The sequence below is a fragment of the Rana temporaria genome, chromosome 7, assembly GCF_905171775.1.
Source record: "Rana temporaria chromosome 7, aRanTem1.1, whole genome shotgun sequence".
Lineage (NCBI taxonomy): Eukaryota > Metazoa > Chordata > Amphibia > Anura > Ranidae > Rana > Rana temporaria.
In genome coordinates, this window is record NC_053495.1 from 5,241,650 (window position 1) to 5,259,521 (window position 17,872).

The window sequence follows — 17,872 nt, forward strand, 5'->3', positions numbered from 1 at the left end:
TGTCTGCAGTCTCTGACCATCTCCTGTATCATGTCTGCAGTCTCTGACCATCTCCTGTACTGTGTTTGCAGTCTCTGACCATCTCCTGTATCATGTCTGCAGTCTCTGATCATCTCCTGTACTATGTCTGCAGTCTCTGACCATCTCCTGTATCATGTCTGCAGTCTCTGACCATCTCCTGTATCATGTCTGCAGTCTCTGACCATCTCCTGTACTGTGTTTGCAGTCTCTGACCTTCTCCTGTAGTATGTCTGCAGTCTCTGATCATCTCCTGTACTATGTCTGCAGTCTCTGACCATCTCCTGTAGTATGTCTGCAGTCTCTGACCATCTCCTGTAGCATGTCTGCAGTCTCTGACCTTCTCCTGTGGGGGTGTGAGGATATTGGGTTTCTGGTGGTTAATGCCTAATTGTATTTATTTATTGTTTTGGGCGGTGAAGCAGAAAACTTCTCTCTGATGTATTGGCATTGAATCCGGTGAGGGGGGAGGGGAGAGGGGGGGTCAGTTCCATCACACGGCCTCAGCTGGTAATTAGAAGACCTCATTATTCTCCAATCAGCTGATAATGGCCCATTGTACACCATCAATGTCCACACTGTGCGCATGATTCTAATTACTGGAGGGAACTCCGACCTCGGAGTGTGAACCGTGCGATCAGACGCGGCGTGAGAGCCTGAGACCCCCGACACGAGTTCCTCCATTATCCACCCCAAATACCCACCTTACACCCCCAAATACCCACCTTATACCCCCAAATACCCACATTACACCCCCAAATACCAACCTTATACCCCCAATATCCCACCTTATACCCCCAATATCCCCACTGTACTCCACAAATACCCACCTTATCCACCCCAAATACCCACCTTATACCCCCAATATCTCCACTGTACTCCACAAATACCCACCTTACACCCCCAATATCTCCACTGTACTCCACAAATACCCACCTTATACCCCCAATATCTCCACTGTACTCCACAAATACCCACCTTACACCCCCAATATCTCCACTAAACTCCCCAAATACCCACCTTATACCCCCAAATACCCACCTTATACCCCCAAATACCCACCTTATACCCCCAATATCTCGCCTCTACTCCCCAAATACCCACCTTATACCCCCAATATCTCCACTATACTCCCCAAATACCCACCTTATACCCCCAATATCTCCACTGTACTCCCCAAATACCCCCAATATCTCCACTATACTCCCCAAATACCCACCTTATACCCCCAATATCTCCACTGTACTCCCCAAATACCCCCAATATCTCCACTATACTCCCCAAATACCCACCTTATACCCCCAATATCTCCACTGTACTCCCCAAATACCCACCTTATACCCCCAATATCTCCACTGTACTCCCCAAATACCCCCAATTTCTCCACTGTACTCCCCAAATACCCACCTTACACCCCCAATATCTCCACTATACTCCCCAAATACCCACCTTATACCCCAATATCTCCACTGTACTCCCCAAATACCCCCAATATCTCCACTATACTCCCCAAATACCCACCTTATACCCCCAATATCTCCACTGTACTCCCCAAATACCCCCAATATCTCCACTATACTCCCCAAATACCCACCTTATACCCCCAATATCTCCACTGTACTCCCCAAATACCCCCAATATCTCCACTATACTCCCCAAATACCCACCTTATACCCCCAATATCTCCACTGTACTCCACAAATACCCACCTTACACCCCCAATATCTCCACTATACTCCCCAAATACCTACCTTATACCCCCAATATCTCCACTGTACTCCCCAAATACCCCCAATATCTCCACTATACTCCCCAAATACCCACCTTATACCCCCAATATCTCCACTGTACTCCCCAAATACCGACCTTACACCCCCAATATCTCCACTGTACTCCCCAAATACCCACCTTATACCCCCAATATCTCCACTGTACTCCCCAAATACCCCCAATTTCTCCACTGTACTCCCCAAATACCCACCTTATACCCCCAATATCTCCACTGTACTCCCCAAATACCCACCTTATACCCCCAATATCTCCACTGTACTCCACAAATACCCACCTTATACCCCCAATATCTCCACTGTACTCCACAAATACCCACCTTACACCCCCAATATCTCCACTATACTCCCCAAATACCCACCTTCTACCCCCAATATCTCCACTATACTCCCCAAATACCCACCTTATATCCCCAATATCTCCACTGTACTCCACAAATACCCACCTTATACCCCCAATATCTCCACTGACTGTGCTCCCCAAATACCCACCTTACACCCCCAATATCTCCACTGTACTCCACAAATACCCACCTTATACCCCCAATATCTCCACTGACTGTGCTCCCCAAATACCCACCTTACACCCCCAATATCTCCACTGTACTCCCCAAATATCTATCCACCTTACACCCCCAATATCTCTACTCTGCTGAATTTATAGAATATCAAACTGGACTTTTATCCTGCAGAAATCGGAGGTACAGCCAGAGCTTTCAACATATTGAGGGTCCTAGATTTTTAATACTCCATTAATTATTAATAGATTATTAATACCCGATCAATTATTAATACTGACATCTGCCAGTGTTACCGCTGACCCAGGCAATGTGAGTAGTCTGTGAACACCGCACCATTACACCTACTAGAGATTGTTGAAATCCTCTTCCAAACCATGGCCAGCAATATGTAGTTGACACAAGGTCACCAGAGCCACAGGAGCCACTGGGGTCACTCGATACACAGGAGACACAGGAGTCACAGGAGACACAGGGGTCACTGGAGACACACAGGGGTCACTGGAGACACAGAGTCACTGGGGTCACTAGAGAGACATGAGGTACTTGAGACACAGGGGTCACTGGAGACACAGGGGGAACTGGAGACACAGGGGTCACTGGAGACACAGGGGGCACTGGAGACACAGAGTCACTGGGGTCACTAGAGAGACATGAGGTACTTGAGACACAGGGGTCACTGGAGACACAGGGGTCACTGGAGACACAGGGGGAACTGGAGACACAGGGGGCACTGGAGACACAGGGGGGCACTGGAGACACAGAGTCACTGGGGTCACTAGAGAGACATGAGGCACTTGAGACACAGGGGGCACTTGAGACACAGGGGGCACTGGAGACACAGGGGGAACTGGAGACACAGGGGGGCACTGGAGACACAGGGGGCACTGGAGACACAGGGGGAACTGGAGACACAGGGGGAACTGGAGACACAGGGGGAACTGGAGACACAGGGGGGCACTGGAGACACAGGGGGCACTGGAGACATAGGGGGGCACTGGAGACACAGGGGGAACTGGAGACACAGGGGGCACTGGAGACACAGGGGGCACTGGAGACATAGGGGGCACTGGAGACACAGGGGGCACTGGAAACACAGGGTCGCTGGAGACACAGGAGTTACAGGGGTAACGGGAGACACAAAAGTCACAGGGGTAACTGGAGACAGAGGGCCACTAGGTCAATGAAGACACAGGAGTGCAGGGGTGTCCGGAGTGCACAGGGGTTAGAGTCACTGAGGGCATAGAGGATTCAGCTTAGGAGTAGCAACATGTTGCTTGAATGCAGAGTTGAGGGCTGATTCCCCAGTTGAAGCCAGTGCAAAGGTGTTCAGTAGGGGTGAGGTCAGGACTCTGTACAGGACACTCGAGTTCCTCCACACCAAACTGGTCATCCATGTCTTTATGGAGATGGCTTTGTACACCGGGGACAGTCATGGTGGAACAGAAAATGGTCTTCACCAAACTGTTACCACAAGGTTGGAGGAGCACAATTGTCTACAATGTCTTTGTATGACGGACGAGTGTAAGGACCCTTCACTGGAGACCCCTGAACTCCATCATTGGGGGGGGGGGGGGTTACATACCTGAGGCCATATAGTATATTAGTAATTTGTGCCCCCCCCCCCCCATTTACTTCTCTCCATCCAACACTCCCTATCATGTGTATATATATATATATATATATATATATATATATATATATATATATATATGTAATAAGAAGGTTACCGTTTGGCAATTTTCCTGGCTTCACCCCTCCCCCACAATCTCTAACACTCTCTTGTCTCTTTCAGACTGCAACTTCACCTGCCACTACCGATGCCGGGCCCTCATCCGCCTGGACTGCAGCCAAGGGGGGGATTCTGAGGCCGACGAAGACTCGATACAAGATACGGCCTGGGAGAAAGACACTAATGTGGTAAGAGAGAGACGGGTACCGCCATGATGCGCCTTCTATTGCATGGCATGGTTGAGTTGAGTTGAGAGGTATCTTAATATAGCGCAGTCTCACCCCTAAGGGTCCCGACGCGCATAGCAGAGTTCCTGGGAAAAGAAGCAGCACAGAGGGTCAGAAAGGGTGGACGAGAGAGCGGCTACGCAGGGAAGGCGTGAAAAGCCAAGTCTTCAGTAACCCGCGGAATAGTAGGGTCCTCCTGGTGGGGTCAGCTTAGTGTAACCCCCGTTCTTCTGAACTTCCTCTTGTGATCTAAAGCAGGGGTCATCAAACTACGGCCCAGGGGCCAAATCAGGCCTCTGGTGGGGACTCTGATGAGGGCCCCATATAAGGGAGAGCTCTTATGTAAGGGGGGACTCTTAATATTGCGTCCACCAACACCGGTGCTGAGGGTTATTATTGCATCCATTGACACCGGTGCTGAGGGTTATTATTGTGTCAACCGACACCAGTGTTGGGGTTATTGCGTCCACTGACACCAGTGCTGAGGTTATTATTACATCCACCAACACCAGTGCCACAATTCTATCACAGTAAAATCGCATCGCATTTGGGGCGCCATGTAGAATAAATGGCACCCAAACTCTCCTGCGTTTTTGCACCGATTGCCACACAATTTGAAATTATGGGCAGAATCGCGATGATTCGGCCAGCCACAATTCCAAATAATTACGTGTGAATGGGGCCTAATGCATTTTCCCTTCTGTATCAAATTTTAAAGTTACAATGTTGCAGTCTGATCTCTGGAGGGGGGGGGACTGGGGAAAGTCTTTCTCCTGCCTGCAGCAGACTGATGACCTCACCTCAGCCTAGGCAATGTCACTGAGTGGAGTTCAAAGTGGAGCTTGTCTGGATCCCGTTGCTGTATATTGCGACTCGTCAGGAATTTATTCACGAAGACTGGGAACGTTCTGACAGATCTACTTTTCATATTTAAAAAAAAAACAAAAAACAAAACAAAAGGCGATTGGCTCTCTTAGAATCGTCCTCCTATTCAGCCTGACGGTGACAAAAGACGAGTCCAGCTTGGGGCGGATCACATAACGAACCTTTTGTGTACAATCATGACATGGGGGGGAGGGTGTTCAGCCTCGGGGGCTACTCTAACGTGCGTCACGATGAATATTTATCAATGAGAACAAACGCCGGAGGGGAAACGGCAATCTGAGATGAAAAACCGACGAGGTTATAAGGGATACGGATAGCAGCTAGTGGCCCCACAATCGCTGTGTGTAATAATATTAGCGGAGTTACAAACACTTTATACTGTATATAGGAAGTGATGTGTAGAATCAGAGCGATCGATCGGAACGTTTCCACCAGATACAGACAGTTACTGACTAATCTGATTCATAATATCCATCTCATGTTACTGTATCCTGTAGATAAGATGTAGATCATCGATGTATCTCTGACGTCCATATGTAGATCGTCGATGTATCTGTGATGTCCATAGATATAAAAAGAGGACTTGTCCCATGCTGCACAGAGGCTTTTCCCTATTCTGCTCCTGCATGAGCCATGGAAAAAAGAGGACCTGTCCCATGGTGAAGAAAGGGAAATCCATATGCTGCTCCTGCATGAGCCATGCAAAAAAGAGGACCTGTCCCATGCTGCACAGAGGCTTTTCCCTATTCTGGTAATGCATGAGCCATGGAAAAAAGAGGACCTGTCCCATGGAAGAAGAAAGGGAAATCCATATGCTGCTCCTGCATGAGCCATGCAAAAAAGAGGACCTGTCTCATGCTGCACAGAGGCTTTTCCCTATTCTGCTCCTGCATGAGCCATGGAAAAAGAGGACCTGTCCCATGGTGAAGAAAGGGAAATCCATATGCTGCTCCTGCATGAGCCATGCAAAAAAGAGGACCTGTCCCATGGTGAAGAAAGGGAAATCCATATGCTGCTCCTGCATGAGCCATGCAAAAAATAGGACCTGTCCCACGCTGCAAATAGTGATTTCTCTGCTGTGCTCCTGCATGGACCTGCCACATGCTGCGGAAAGAGAGTTGCCTATCCTGCTTTTGCATGAGCCAATGAACAAAGAGGACCTGTCCCATGCTGAAGAGGCTGTTTTCTCTGTTCTGCTCCTGCATAAGCCATGGAGAAAAAAAGAACCTGTCCCATGCTCCAGAAAGGGATTTCCTTACTGTGCTCCTGCACAAGTAATAGAAAGAAGAGGAACTGTCCCATGCTGCACAGAGGCTTTTCCCTATTCTGCTCCTGCATGAGCCATAGAAAAAAGAGGACCTGTCCCGCCCAGAAGCGATTCAGTTCGCATGCACCGCGCTTTATAAGTTTTTCATTCATTCATTCATTCATATTGCAGAGTACAGATTCCTGTACTCTGCTCCTGCATGAGTCATGGCAAAAAAAAAGAGGACCTGTCCCATGCTGCAGAAGAAGATTTCCCTATCCTGCATGAGCCAATGAAAAAAGAGGACCTGTCTTATGCTGCACAGAGGGTTTTTTCTATTCTGCTCCTGTATGAATCATGGAAAAAGAGGACCTGTCCCATTGTGAAGAAAGAGAAATCCATATGCTGCTATTGCATGAGCCAAAGAAAAAAAAGAGGACCTGTCCCATGCTGCACAGAGGCATTTCCCTATCATGCTCCTCCATGAGCCATAGAAAAAGAGGACCTGTCCCATGCTGCAGAAAGAGATTTCACTATCCTGCTCCTGCATAAACCATGAAAAAAAGAGGACCTGTCCCATGCTGCAAATAGTGATTTCTCTGCTCTGCTCCTGCATGACCTATGAAAAAAAGAGGACCTGTCCCATGTTGCAGAAAGGGATTTTTTTACTCTGCTCCTAAGCAATCAATGGGAAAGAAGAGGACCTGTTCCATGCTGAACAAAGGGACTTCCCTATTTTGCTCTGGATTAGCCATGGAAAAATAAAAGAGTACCTGTCCCATGTTTCAGAGAGGGGTTTTCCTACTCTGCTCCTGCATGAGCCATGGCAAAAAAAGAGGACCTGTCCCATGCTGCAGAAAGAGATTTCACTATCCTGCTCCTGCATGAGCCAATGGAAAAAGAGGACCTGTCCCATGCTGCACAGAGGGTTTTCTCTATTCTGCTCCTGCATAAACCATGAAAAAAGAGGACCTGTCCCATGCTGCAAATATTGATTTCTCTGCTCTGCTCCTGCATGGACCTGCCCCATGCTGCGGACAGAGGGTTTTCCCTATTCTGCTCCTGCATGAATCATGAAAAAAAGAGGACCTGTCCCATGCTGCAGAAGGAGATTTCCCTATACTGTTCCTGCATGAGCCATGGAATTCTGCAGATGAGAAAAAGGGGTTCCCAAATGATCAGGTGACAGAGAGAGAGAAGAGGGGCGGATGGAGCTCTATACAGCAATGTCTGGACCTCTAAGGGACGATAAAATCTGATTCTGAAGTGCAGATAAAGAGAGACTTTACGTTTCCAGGGACAAATCCTTTGACATGGGGTCCTGTCCTCAGAAGTCTGAATTTTGGGTTTCCTCTCTCCTGTGCTGCTCATAGTTCCTCCTCTGTCTTTATGGCTCCTATAAACCGATGAATAATCACAGATGGTTCCTGGAAGTGATTTCCAGACGCCGGCGCTGTCATAAAGAGCCCCCCTGCCAGGCGGTATAATGGAGGCCAGCTTCTATATAAACCTTCACTGTGACTGACAGGCTGAGACTTGTAGTTCTTCAGCAACTGCTGTTCGCAAGAACCCCATATAGATTTTGAGCAGATCTATACATTGCGCCAATGTGCTGTAATCAGGACTACAACTCCCAGCATGCACTGTCAGCCACAAGAGCACCACATAGGGTGTCTGCAGATCTATACACTGTGCCAAAGAGCTGTAGTCTGGACTACAACTCCCAGCATGCACTCTCAGCCACAAGGGGGGAGATTCAGATAGAGATACAAAGGCGTATCTCCTGATACGCCGTCGTATCTCTGAGTTCCGTCGATCGGATCTATGCGGCTGATTCAGAGAATCAGGTTCCGTATAGATCTCCCTAAGATCCGCCAGGTGTAAGTGACTTACACCATCGGATCTTAGGCTGCATTCTCCCACTGGCCGCTAGGTGGCGTTTCGTTTTTTACACGCGACGCATATGCAAATGAGGATTTCCGCCGATTCAGAAACAAACGCCCGCCCGTCGCTTTTTTTTTTACGTTGTTTGCGTTCGGCTTTTTCCGGTGGATAGTTACCCCTGCTATATGCCGCGTATCCTATGTCAAGTATGGCCGTCGTTCCCGTGCCGAGTTTTGAATTTTTATGTAATTTGCGTAAGTCGATTCAGAATACGGCCGGACGCAAGTTACGCTCACGTCAAAACCAATGACGTCCTAGTGACGTCATTTGGAGCAATGCACGCTGGGAAATTTAGCCGGCGGCGCATGCACAGTTAAATCGGCGCGGGGACGCGCCTGATTTAAATAGTACACTCCCCCTAGCCGCGGAATTTGAATTCCGCCGGGGGATTTACGATACGCCGCTGCATGTTTTGGGGTAAGTGCTTTCTGAATACAGCACTAGCCTCTAAAACTTGCGCCGGCGGATCGTAAATCAGATAGATTACGCGGATCTAAAGATCCGCTGATCTATCTGAATCTACCCCACGGGCTCCAGATAGGTGTGCGCGGATCTATACACTGTGTAAGTGTGCTGCAACCTGGACTACAACTCCCAGCAAGCTCTCCAGCCCCATATAGAGCATGTGCTCAATTATACACTGAGTCAGTGTGCTGCATCCTGGATTAGAACTCTCAGCATGCACTGTCAGCCACAAGAGCACCACATAGGGCAGTGATGGCGAACCTTGGCACCCCAGATGTTTTGGAACTGCATTTCCCAGGATGCTCATGCACTCTACAGTGAAGTTGAGCATCATGGGAAATGTAGTTCCAAAACATCTGGGGTGCCGAGGTTCGCCATCACTGACATAGGGTGTCTGCAGATCTATACACTGTGCCAAAGAGCTGTAGCATGGACTACAACTCCCAGCATGCACTCTTAGCCACAAGGGCTCCAGATAGGTGTGTGCAGATCTATACACTGTGTAAGTGTGCTGCAACCTGGACTACAACTCCCAGCAAGCTCTCCAGCCCCATATAGAGCATGTGCTCAATTATACACTGAGTCAGTGTGCTGCATCCTGGATTAGAACTCTCAGCATGCACTGCCTACCGCAGGAGTCCCATATAGAGTGTCTGCAGATCTATACACTGTGCCAAAGTGCTGTAGCCTGGACTACAACTCTCAGCATGCACCGCCAGCCACAGGAGCCCCATGTAGGATGCATGCAGACCTATGTGGGCTGCAACTCCCAGCATGCGCTGCCAGCCATAGGATCCCCGCATAGGTGTGTGCAGAGCTATACACTGTGTAAGTGTGCTGCAACCTGGACTACAACTCCCAGCAAGCTCTGCCAGCCACAGAAGCCCCATATACAGTATGTACACTGCATCACTGTGCTGAAACCTGGATCAGAACTCTCAGCATGCACTGCCAGCCACAGGGGCCCCATATAGTTTGCAGATCTACAGACTGCGTCAGTGTGTTGCAACCTGGATTACAACTCTCACTATGCATTGCCAGCCACAGGGGCCTAATATTATTATTATTTAGGTACTTATATAGCGCCGTCAATTTACGCAGCGCTTTACATATACAATGTACATTCACATCGGTCCCTACCCTCAAGGAGCTTACAATCTAAGGTCCCTAACTCACATTCATATACTAGAGGACAATTTTAGGCAGAAGCCAATTAACATACCAGCATGTCTTTGGAGTGTGGGAGGAAACCGGAGTACCCCGGAGGAAACCCACACAGGGAGAACATGCAAACTCCAGGCAGGTAGCGTCGTGGTCGGGATTCGAACCAGCAACCCTTTTTACTGCTAGGCGAGAGTACTACTCACTACACCACTATAGATAGAGGCCCAGATTCAGGTACATTTGCGCTTTATTTGCGGAGGCACAGGGCAACGATTTTGCCCTGCGCCCCCGCAAATATTTTGCGCTGCCCTCGATTCACGGAGCAGTAGCTCCGTAAATTGCGAGGGCGCGCCGGCAAAATTGCCCGGCGTAAGCGCGCACAATGTAAATGATCCCGCCGGGGGCGGGAATCATTTAAATTAGGCGCGCTCCCGCGCCGAGCGTAGAGCGCATGCTCCGTCGGGAAACTTTTCCGACGTGCATTGCGGCAAATGACGTCGCAAGGACGTCATTTGCTTCAAAGTGAACGTGAATGGCGTCCAGCGCCATTCACGATTCACTTACGCAAACGACGTAGATTTTAAATATCGCGACGCGGGAACGTGGGTATCCTATAGCATTGGCTGCGCCTGCTATTAGGATGTGTAACCTTACGCGAAACCCGACGTACGCAAACTACGTAATTTGCGTACGCAGGGCTCGCGCAACGTTGTGAATCGGTGTTAGTATGCAATTTGCATGCTATACACAGATCACAATGGGAGCGCCCCCTAGCAGCCAACGCAAGAATGCAGCCTAAAATCTGCGTGGCATAAGAGCCTTATGCCACGCAGATTTTAGGCTGCAGTCGGCGTAGCGATGTTCCTGAATCAGGAGCATTCGCTACGCCGGACCAAGTAAGCAATTGCGCTGTGTAACCTATGGTTACACAGGCGCAATTGCTTCTTGAATCTGGCCCAGTGTGCAGATCTATACACTGCGCCAGTGTCCTCCAGCCTGGACTACAACTCCCAGCATGTACTGCCAACTGCAGGAGCTCCGTATAATGAGTGTACAGATCTATACACTGCACTGACACCAATAGACAGTTAATATCATAGGATTCCCAGAGCACTATGGGTTGGCTAACCGAAACAGAAGCCTGCTTTTTAAAATCGACTGCACTGGCTCATCCAATTCTTTATGTAAATCCCACCTTGAGCTACTGATCTCTATACCCAACACATGATGCAAAGAGAGAGAGCAATGAGAGCGCCACCTGCTGGCTGAATAAAATACAGCATGACAGTCATACAATGTTTCAGATTTACCTAACAAAAAAAGGAAGAAAAAAACAATTTCATCATTTTTTTTATTTTAGGCCTGATAATGAAAAATAAAAGAAAAAACATGTAAATAAATAACCGTACACTGCCCTAATTGTCTGTTACGGTTGTTCACACACAATGGGCTAGATTCAGGTAGGGGGACACAAGTTTGTGCGGGCGTAGCGTATCCTATTTACGCTACGCCTCCGCAACTTAGACGGGCAAGTGCAGTATTCACAAAGCACTTGCTCCGTAAGTTGCGGCGGCGTAGTGTAAATCTGCCGGCGTAAGCGCGCCAAATTCAAATTGTCAAGAGGTGGGCGTGTTTTATGAAAAATAAAACATGACCCCACGTAAATGACGTTTCCCACGAACGCCGCATGCGCCGGCCGTGAACGTATCTCAGTGCGCATGCTCCTCATCACGTCGCAAATAGTCAATGCTTTCGACGTGAACGTAATTTACGCAAAGCCCTATTCGCGAACGACTTACGCAAACGTCGTCAAATTTTCAAAATTTGACGCGGGAACGACGTCCATACTTAAAGCGGGGGTTCTCCCTATTTCCCTTTTTCCTAGCATCTTATTCAGCATAGTAGCGTGAGCTACAGTATGCCTTTATATATTTTTTTGGCGCCGTACTCACTGTGTAATCGCCTACGAAAGTTTCCGGGGAATGGGCGTTCCTATTCAGAGGGCTCGTGATTGACGGCCGGCTATGGCGCGTCACGTTTCATGGAAATAGCCGAAATAGGTGTTTGCTCTTCACGGCGCCTGCGCAGTCAGCTCCGATGTCTGTGCGCAGGCGCCGTAAAGCGCCGGGAAGAGCCGAGACCTACTCCGGCTATTTTCGTGAAGCGTGACGCGCCATAGCCGGCCGTCAATCACGAGCCCTCTGAATAGGAACGCCCATTCCCCGCGGGGAGTCTGGAACTTTACTACGAGATATAACAGTGAGTACGGCGCCAAAAAAAAAATATAAAGGCATACTGTAGCTTGCGCTACTATGCTGAATGACATGGTAGAATGTTGTTTTTAGGGTGAAACACCGCTTTAACATTGGCTATGCCTCATATAGCAGGAGTAACCTTACGCCTGAAAAAGCCTTACGCAAACAACGTCAAAAAATCCGCCGGGCGCGCGTACGTTTCTGAATCGGCGTATCCAGCTCATTTGCATATTCTACGCTGAAATCGACGGCAGCGCCACCTAGCGGCCAGCGTAAATATGCACCCTAAGATACGACGGCGTAGGAGACTTACGCCAGTCGGATCGTAGCCTAATTTCGGCGTATCTTGCTTTCTGAATACAGAAAGAAGATACGCCGGCGCAGATTTGAATTTACGTGGCGTATCAATACGCCGGCGTAAATTCTTTCTGAATCTAGCCCTATGCATTTAAACCAACATTTATTATCTCCCCGCAATTCATGTTACTGATATCTGAAGAAACATTAGAGGTCCCTCACTAAACTTGGAGCCGCGCTCACCATATGGCGATAAAATATATATATTCCCAGCAGAGCCCCCCCCCCCCCCCATATGGGGCCTGTATACTGGCCTGTAATATAATTAGGAGATGCAGATTACATTACAACTATGATGCGGAGGGGTGATGACCTGCAGACAGAGAACAGAGCCAGGAACTATTAAATGCAGGATGTTCACACATCTGCACAATGGACACCCCCCCCCCACCCCCTCCCCCTCCCCGGGGATATGGGGACATGTGACCCTGAGTCATCACCACAATTTAATAAATATAGCGTACAATGAGATATAGACTGCGTGACCCGAGCAGAACTAATCCGTAACATCCAGATAAATGTATATTTAGAGAAGAGTCGCCCACTGTCCTCCATAACCATCCTGGGGCTGGAAGATCTGTCCCTGGAAATGTCCCGACTGGAAGATCTGTCCCTGGAAATGTCCCGGCTGGAAGATCTGTCCCTGGAAATGTCCAGACTGGAAGATCCATCCCTGGAAATGTCCCGGCTGGAAGATCCATCCCTGGAAATGTCCAGACTGGAAGATCTGTCCCTAGAAATTTCCCAAATGGAAGATCTGTCCCTGGAAATGTCCAGATTGGAAGATCTGTCCCTGGAAATGTCCCGGCTGGAAGATCCATCCCTGGAAATGTCCCGGCTGGGTTGCATCGTCTTTTACTGTCTCTATATACTGTATCCTAGAGCTGCACGTTTAGGCCCGGATTCACATACATCGGCGCATATTTATGCCGCCGTAGCGTATCTCTTTTACGCTACGCCGGCGCATCCCAGTGCATCCCAGTGCGCATGCTCAGAATCCCCCCGGTATTGAAGGGGTTACATTTGATTGAAGCAAAAAAGTCTTATTTTATTGCCATCGTGGTTGATAACCTAATGTTCAGGGGATGTGAATCTTTAAAATAAAAAAGTTCTTCAGAATCGTGATTCTCATTTTATCCAGAATCGTGATTCTCGTTTTATCCAGAATCGTGATTCTCATTCTATCCAGAATCGTGATTCTCATTTTATCCAGAATCGTGATTCTCATTTTATCCAGAATCGTGATTTTCATTTTATCCAGAATCGTGATTCTCATTCTATCCAGAATCGTGATTCTCCTTTTATCCAGAATCGTGATATTGGGCCATATTCTCCTAGATTTCCCGCGGGCGGCGCATAAGCCACTTACACTCCGCCGCCCCAACCTACAGGAGCAAGTGCTGTATTCCCCAAACACTTGCTCCGTAGTTTGGGACGGCGGAGTGTAAATGGCCCGGCGTAGCTACGCGTATCTCCAAGGGGGCGGCTTCTATTTAAATTAAGCGCGCCCCCGATTCTAACGAACTGCGCATGCGCCGGGCTTAAAATAGCCCAGTGCGCATGCTCCAGTTCTCGGCGTAAAACGTCAATGACGCCGACGTGTGCGTCATTGACGTAAAGTCGTATTCAAGAACGACTTAGGGAAACGACGTAGCCGACGGAAAAACACGACGAGGACCCGACGCCATACTTAACATGGCCTACGTGGGACTTGCGTAAACTTACCCCTCATATAGCAGGGGTAAGTTTACGCTTACGCAAACGACGTTAGCGACGGTTACGCAACGCGTATTCGTTCGGGAATCGGCGTATCAGGCTCATTTGCATAAACAAATGAGACCTGAACGTAAACGCCATCTAGCGGCGGCCGGCGTAATTACATTTAAGATCCGACAGTGTAAGTGACTTACAGATGGCGGATCTTAAGTGTATCTATGCGAAAATTATTCTAGGAATCAGTCGCATAGATACACGGGCCAAAAAAGAGAGATACGATGGAGTATCCTGAGATACTCCATCGTAACTATACTCAGAATATGGCCCTCTCATTTTATCCAGAATCGTCATTCTCATTTTATCCAGAATCGTCATTCTCATTTTATCCAGAATCGTCATTCTCATTTTATCCAGAATCGTCATTCTCATTTTATCCAGAATCGTGCAGCTCTACTGTATTTACAGTAATGCATCTTTGTACATTTTCTGTTTCTTTTTTTACTCACTCATCGTGAAAAATGAAACAGAAGTAATGAGATCTGGAAATTTCCGTGACGCAGAAAGCGTATGATGCAGGATATGTAATCATTGGCATTTAAAGTGTAAAACCCCCGGAATAAAAATGACATATAATGCATCTTATCAGTCCTGAGATGTGGCGGCTGCAATGTGATCAGTACATTGGCTTTGGCTCGGTACATTTAGCATTTCTGCCTTGCAGCGCTGGGGTCTTTGGTTTCAATTCCAGGTAGGACCCCCATCTGCATGGAGTTTGCATGTTCTCGCTGTGCAGGTGTGGGTTTCCTCCAATGACATGCTGGTAGTTTAATCGGCTCCTGTCTAAAATTTCCCTACATCCCAGATGTCCCCCCAGCACTCTGACCCCTCTACACCCTAGATATCCCCCCAGCACTCTGGGAGCTACAAGCATTCAGGAAGATGTCCTGTTATATAATGCAAGATGACGTTATTACCACATTTACCAGTCAAGGAAGCCATGATGGTCTTTGCCAGGAAGTCAGCAATGCGCCACAACTTGGCCCTGCCCACTCCGTCTCCTGATTGGCTCACTGGCTGTGATTGACAGCAGTGGAAGCCAATGGCTCCCACTGCTGCCAAAAGCCAATTAGAAACGCAAGGAGGTGGGTGAGGAGGCTCAGGTAAGTATTAGGGGGGACTGCTGAACACAGAAGGTTTTTTGCCTACATGCATAGAATGCATGAAGGTAAAAAAAAACATGTGCCTTTCCAACCACTTTAACCTCTTGGTCCAGGGATGGACTGGCCATCGGGACTACCGGGAGATTCCCGGTGGGCCGATGGCTCAGTGGGCCTGTCGGAGGTCCACGGCGATCTACCCGTCAAACGCCGACAGCTGGCGCCTGACGGGTAGATCGAGATTTAGCGAGCATGCAGAGAAGCGCAGGAAGCGTGTGCAATATGTTCTCTCTCCTGTGACGGCACTCACGCTGCTCCCCGGCGGCCCCATCTCTATCCCCATTTGCTTGTGACATCATCTGGGATGGACGAGAAGAGAGGAGGGGCCGCCGGGAAGCCAATGGAGTGCCGTGACAGGAGAGAGAACATATTACACACGCTTGCTGCGCTACTCTGCATGCTGGCTGGTAAACGATGTGCACCATAATGTGCCCTGTGCCCTAATGTGCTATGTGCCCCATGCCCTGATGTGCCCTGTGCCCTGATGTCCCCCGTGCCCTGATGTGCCATGTGTCCTGATGTGCCATGTGCCCTGTACCCTGATGTGCTGAGCTCTGTACCGTGCCCTGATGTGCTGTGCCCTGGGCCGGACTGGATGAAGTCCAGGGCCACATTTTTGTCCCAGTCCAGCCCTGCCGACAGCATACGAAAATGTGGCTTCTGTGGGCTTTGGCACAGAGCGGCCGCGCATTCGTATGCAATATTGCAAAACCACAGCTGTGCTGAGAGCGCGTGCCCGCGCACTCCTGGCACAGTTACCGGCGGCTAACGCAAAGCTCCCGATTGCTGCTTGTGATCGGGAACTTTCCGAATATGTGACCACCATGGTTGGCGGTCACATGATCATAAACCCTGCCCCGCCTCGTGGCATCTGAAACCCCTTAAAGGGCTGGGAGGCGCGGGCACCAAGGGGTTAATTGCACCCCCATGCATCTGCTAATACGTGCCAAAACACATGTTGGCACAGCACCATGCGATTCGGTGCGGAGCGGTTTTGCAAAAGGACTTGTTTTGCGCGTTTCTCGCAGCCCATTGAAATGACAGGACTTCCGTACGAACACGCGCTCCATCGCATTTGCACGGTGTGAATGGAGCCTAAAAAAAACAAAAGCAATATACAATGTAAGAGAAGACCATTATCGGGGTTTAGGCTAGGTTCACACTTATGCAGGTTGCGGTTGATGCGTTTTTACGGTGCATTTTCCGGTGCGGTTTTCCTTTTTTCACACGCTTTTTTGATGCATTGTTAATGCGTTTTTGATGTGTTTTGCATTTTATGGATTTGTCAATGTTGCTAGGGGGAGGTGTGTGCCGTCATGCAAGAATCGCACCAAAAACGCACTAAAGACAAACGTACATGCATTTTTCATGCTTTTTTTTATGCGTTTCCGTCAAAGTAAAAAAAAAAAAATCTGCTGCGGGCAAAAAAGTCCCTGACCCTTTCCAAAAATAGTACCTGTTGAAAATGCACAGATGTGAACGTGTTCCATAGGAAATCATGTTAAATGGACCGTGGTGCGTTTTTTTTTTAAAACGCATTGCAAAATGCATAGGTGTGAACCTAGCCCAAGCTCGGTTGCAGAGTTTTGCGAAACGTCTGGGAACAATGTAGCCTTTGCATCATTTGTATTTTATCAAAGCGAATTTGCGGAGGAACTGGGCGCACATGGCTGCAAATTAGCAGAAGTGAATGTTCTTAGGCACCCCTCCCCCTGCAGTGCACACGCTGCTGAAATCCCTATGACAGGATGTGGGTGTGGAGCGGTTGGAGGGGGGGGGGGGGATGAAGTCATCGTTTTACCCCTCCCGTCCTTCCCTTTCCTCCTTCCCAATCACAGAGGAGATTACACAGTCTGTATACATTCAACTTCAGAGTTGGAGAAGATCAGGCAGGCTCTCTGCAAGGCACAGATTGCACCCAGGAAAAAAAGGGCTGACGCGCGCGCACACGTTCGGTCAGCGACAAGACCTTAGTAGGAGCCGAGTACAGAGAGGCATCGCCAGATTTTGTTGACTTAAAACGACATGATGGGTAAAGGCGACAAGGACACCCTGTCTTTCGAAAAGACCTGGAACAGCACGACGAGCAGCGGCTACTGCAGCCAGGAGGAGTCCGACCCGGAATTGGAGCTCTTCTACACCGCCAAGACCTCGATCCTGCCCCGGAGGTCCCCCACAAAGACACAGGTCAGGCTTTGCGCTGGGCAAGGGATGGGGGAAGGGAGGAGGCTGGTGGGATAAAGTTAGCTCAACCCCGTGTTCTTATATATGATTGATAAAAATATCCATAGCTTGGTGTTGATAAAGTGACCAAATACACCCAAGCTCAACCAAATGCACA

General features: G+C 48.8%; 1 protein-coding gene across 2 annotated transcripts in view; it reads left to right on the forward strand.

Annotated features, from left to right (window-relative positions):
* Positions 1-17,872, forward strand: part of RASSF1 (Ras association domain family member 1) — a 59,556-nt gene that overhangs the window by 19,035 nt on the left and 22,649 nt on the right. Inside the window, exon 2 of one of the 2 annotated variants that reach the window (XM_040358752.1) lies at positions 4,119-4,243. In XM_040358752.1, coding sequence (XP_040214686.1) covers positions 4,119-4,243 — 125 coding nt within the window. Of the gene's footprint in view, positions 1-4,118; positions 4,244-17,341; positions 17,719-17,872 lie in introns of those variants that run through there. The other variant, XM_040358751.1, reaches the window with a different exon arrangement.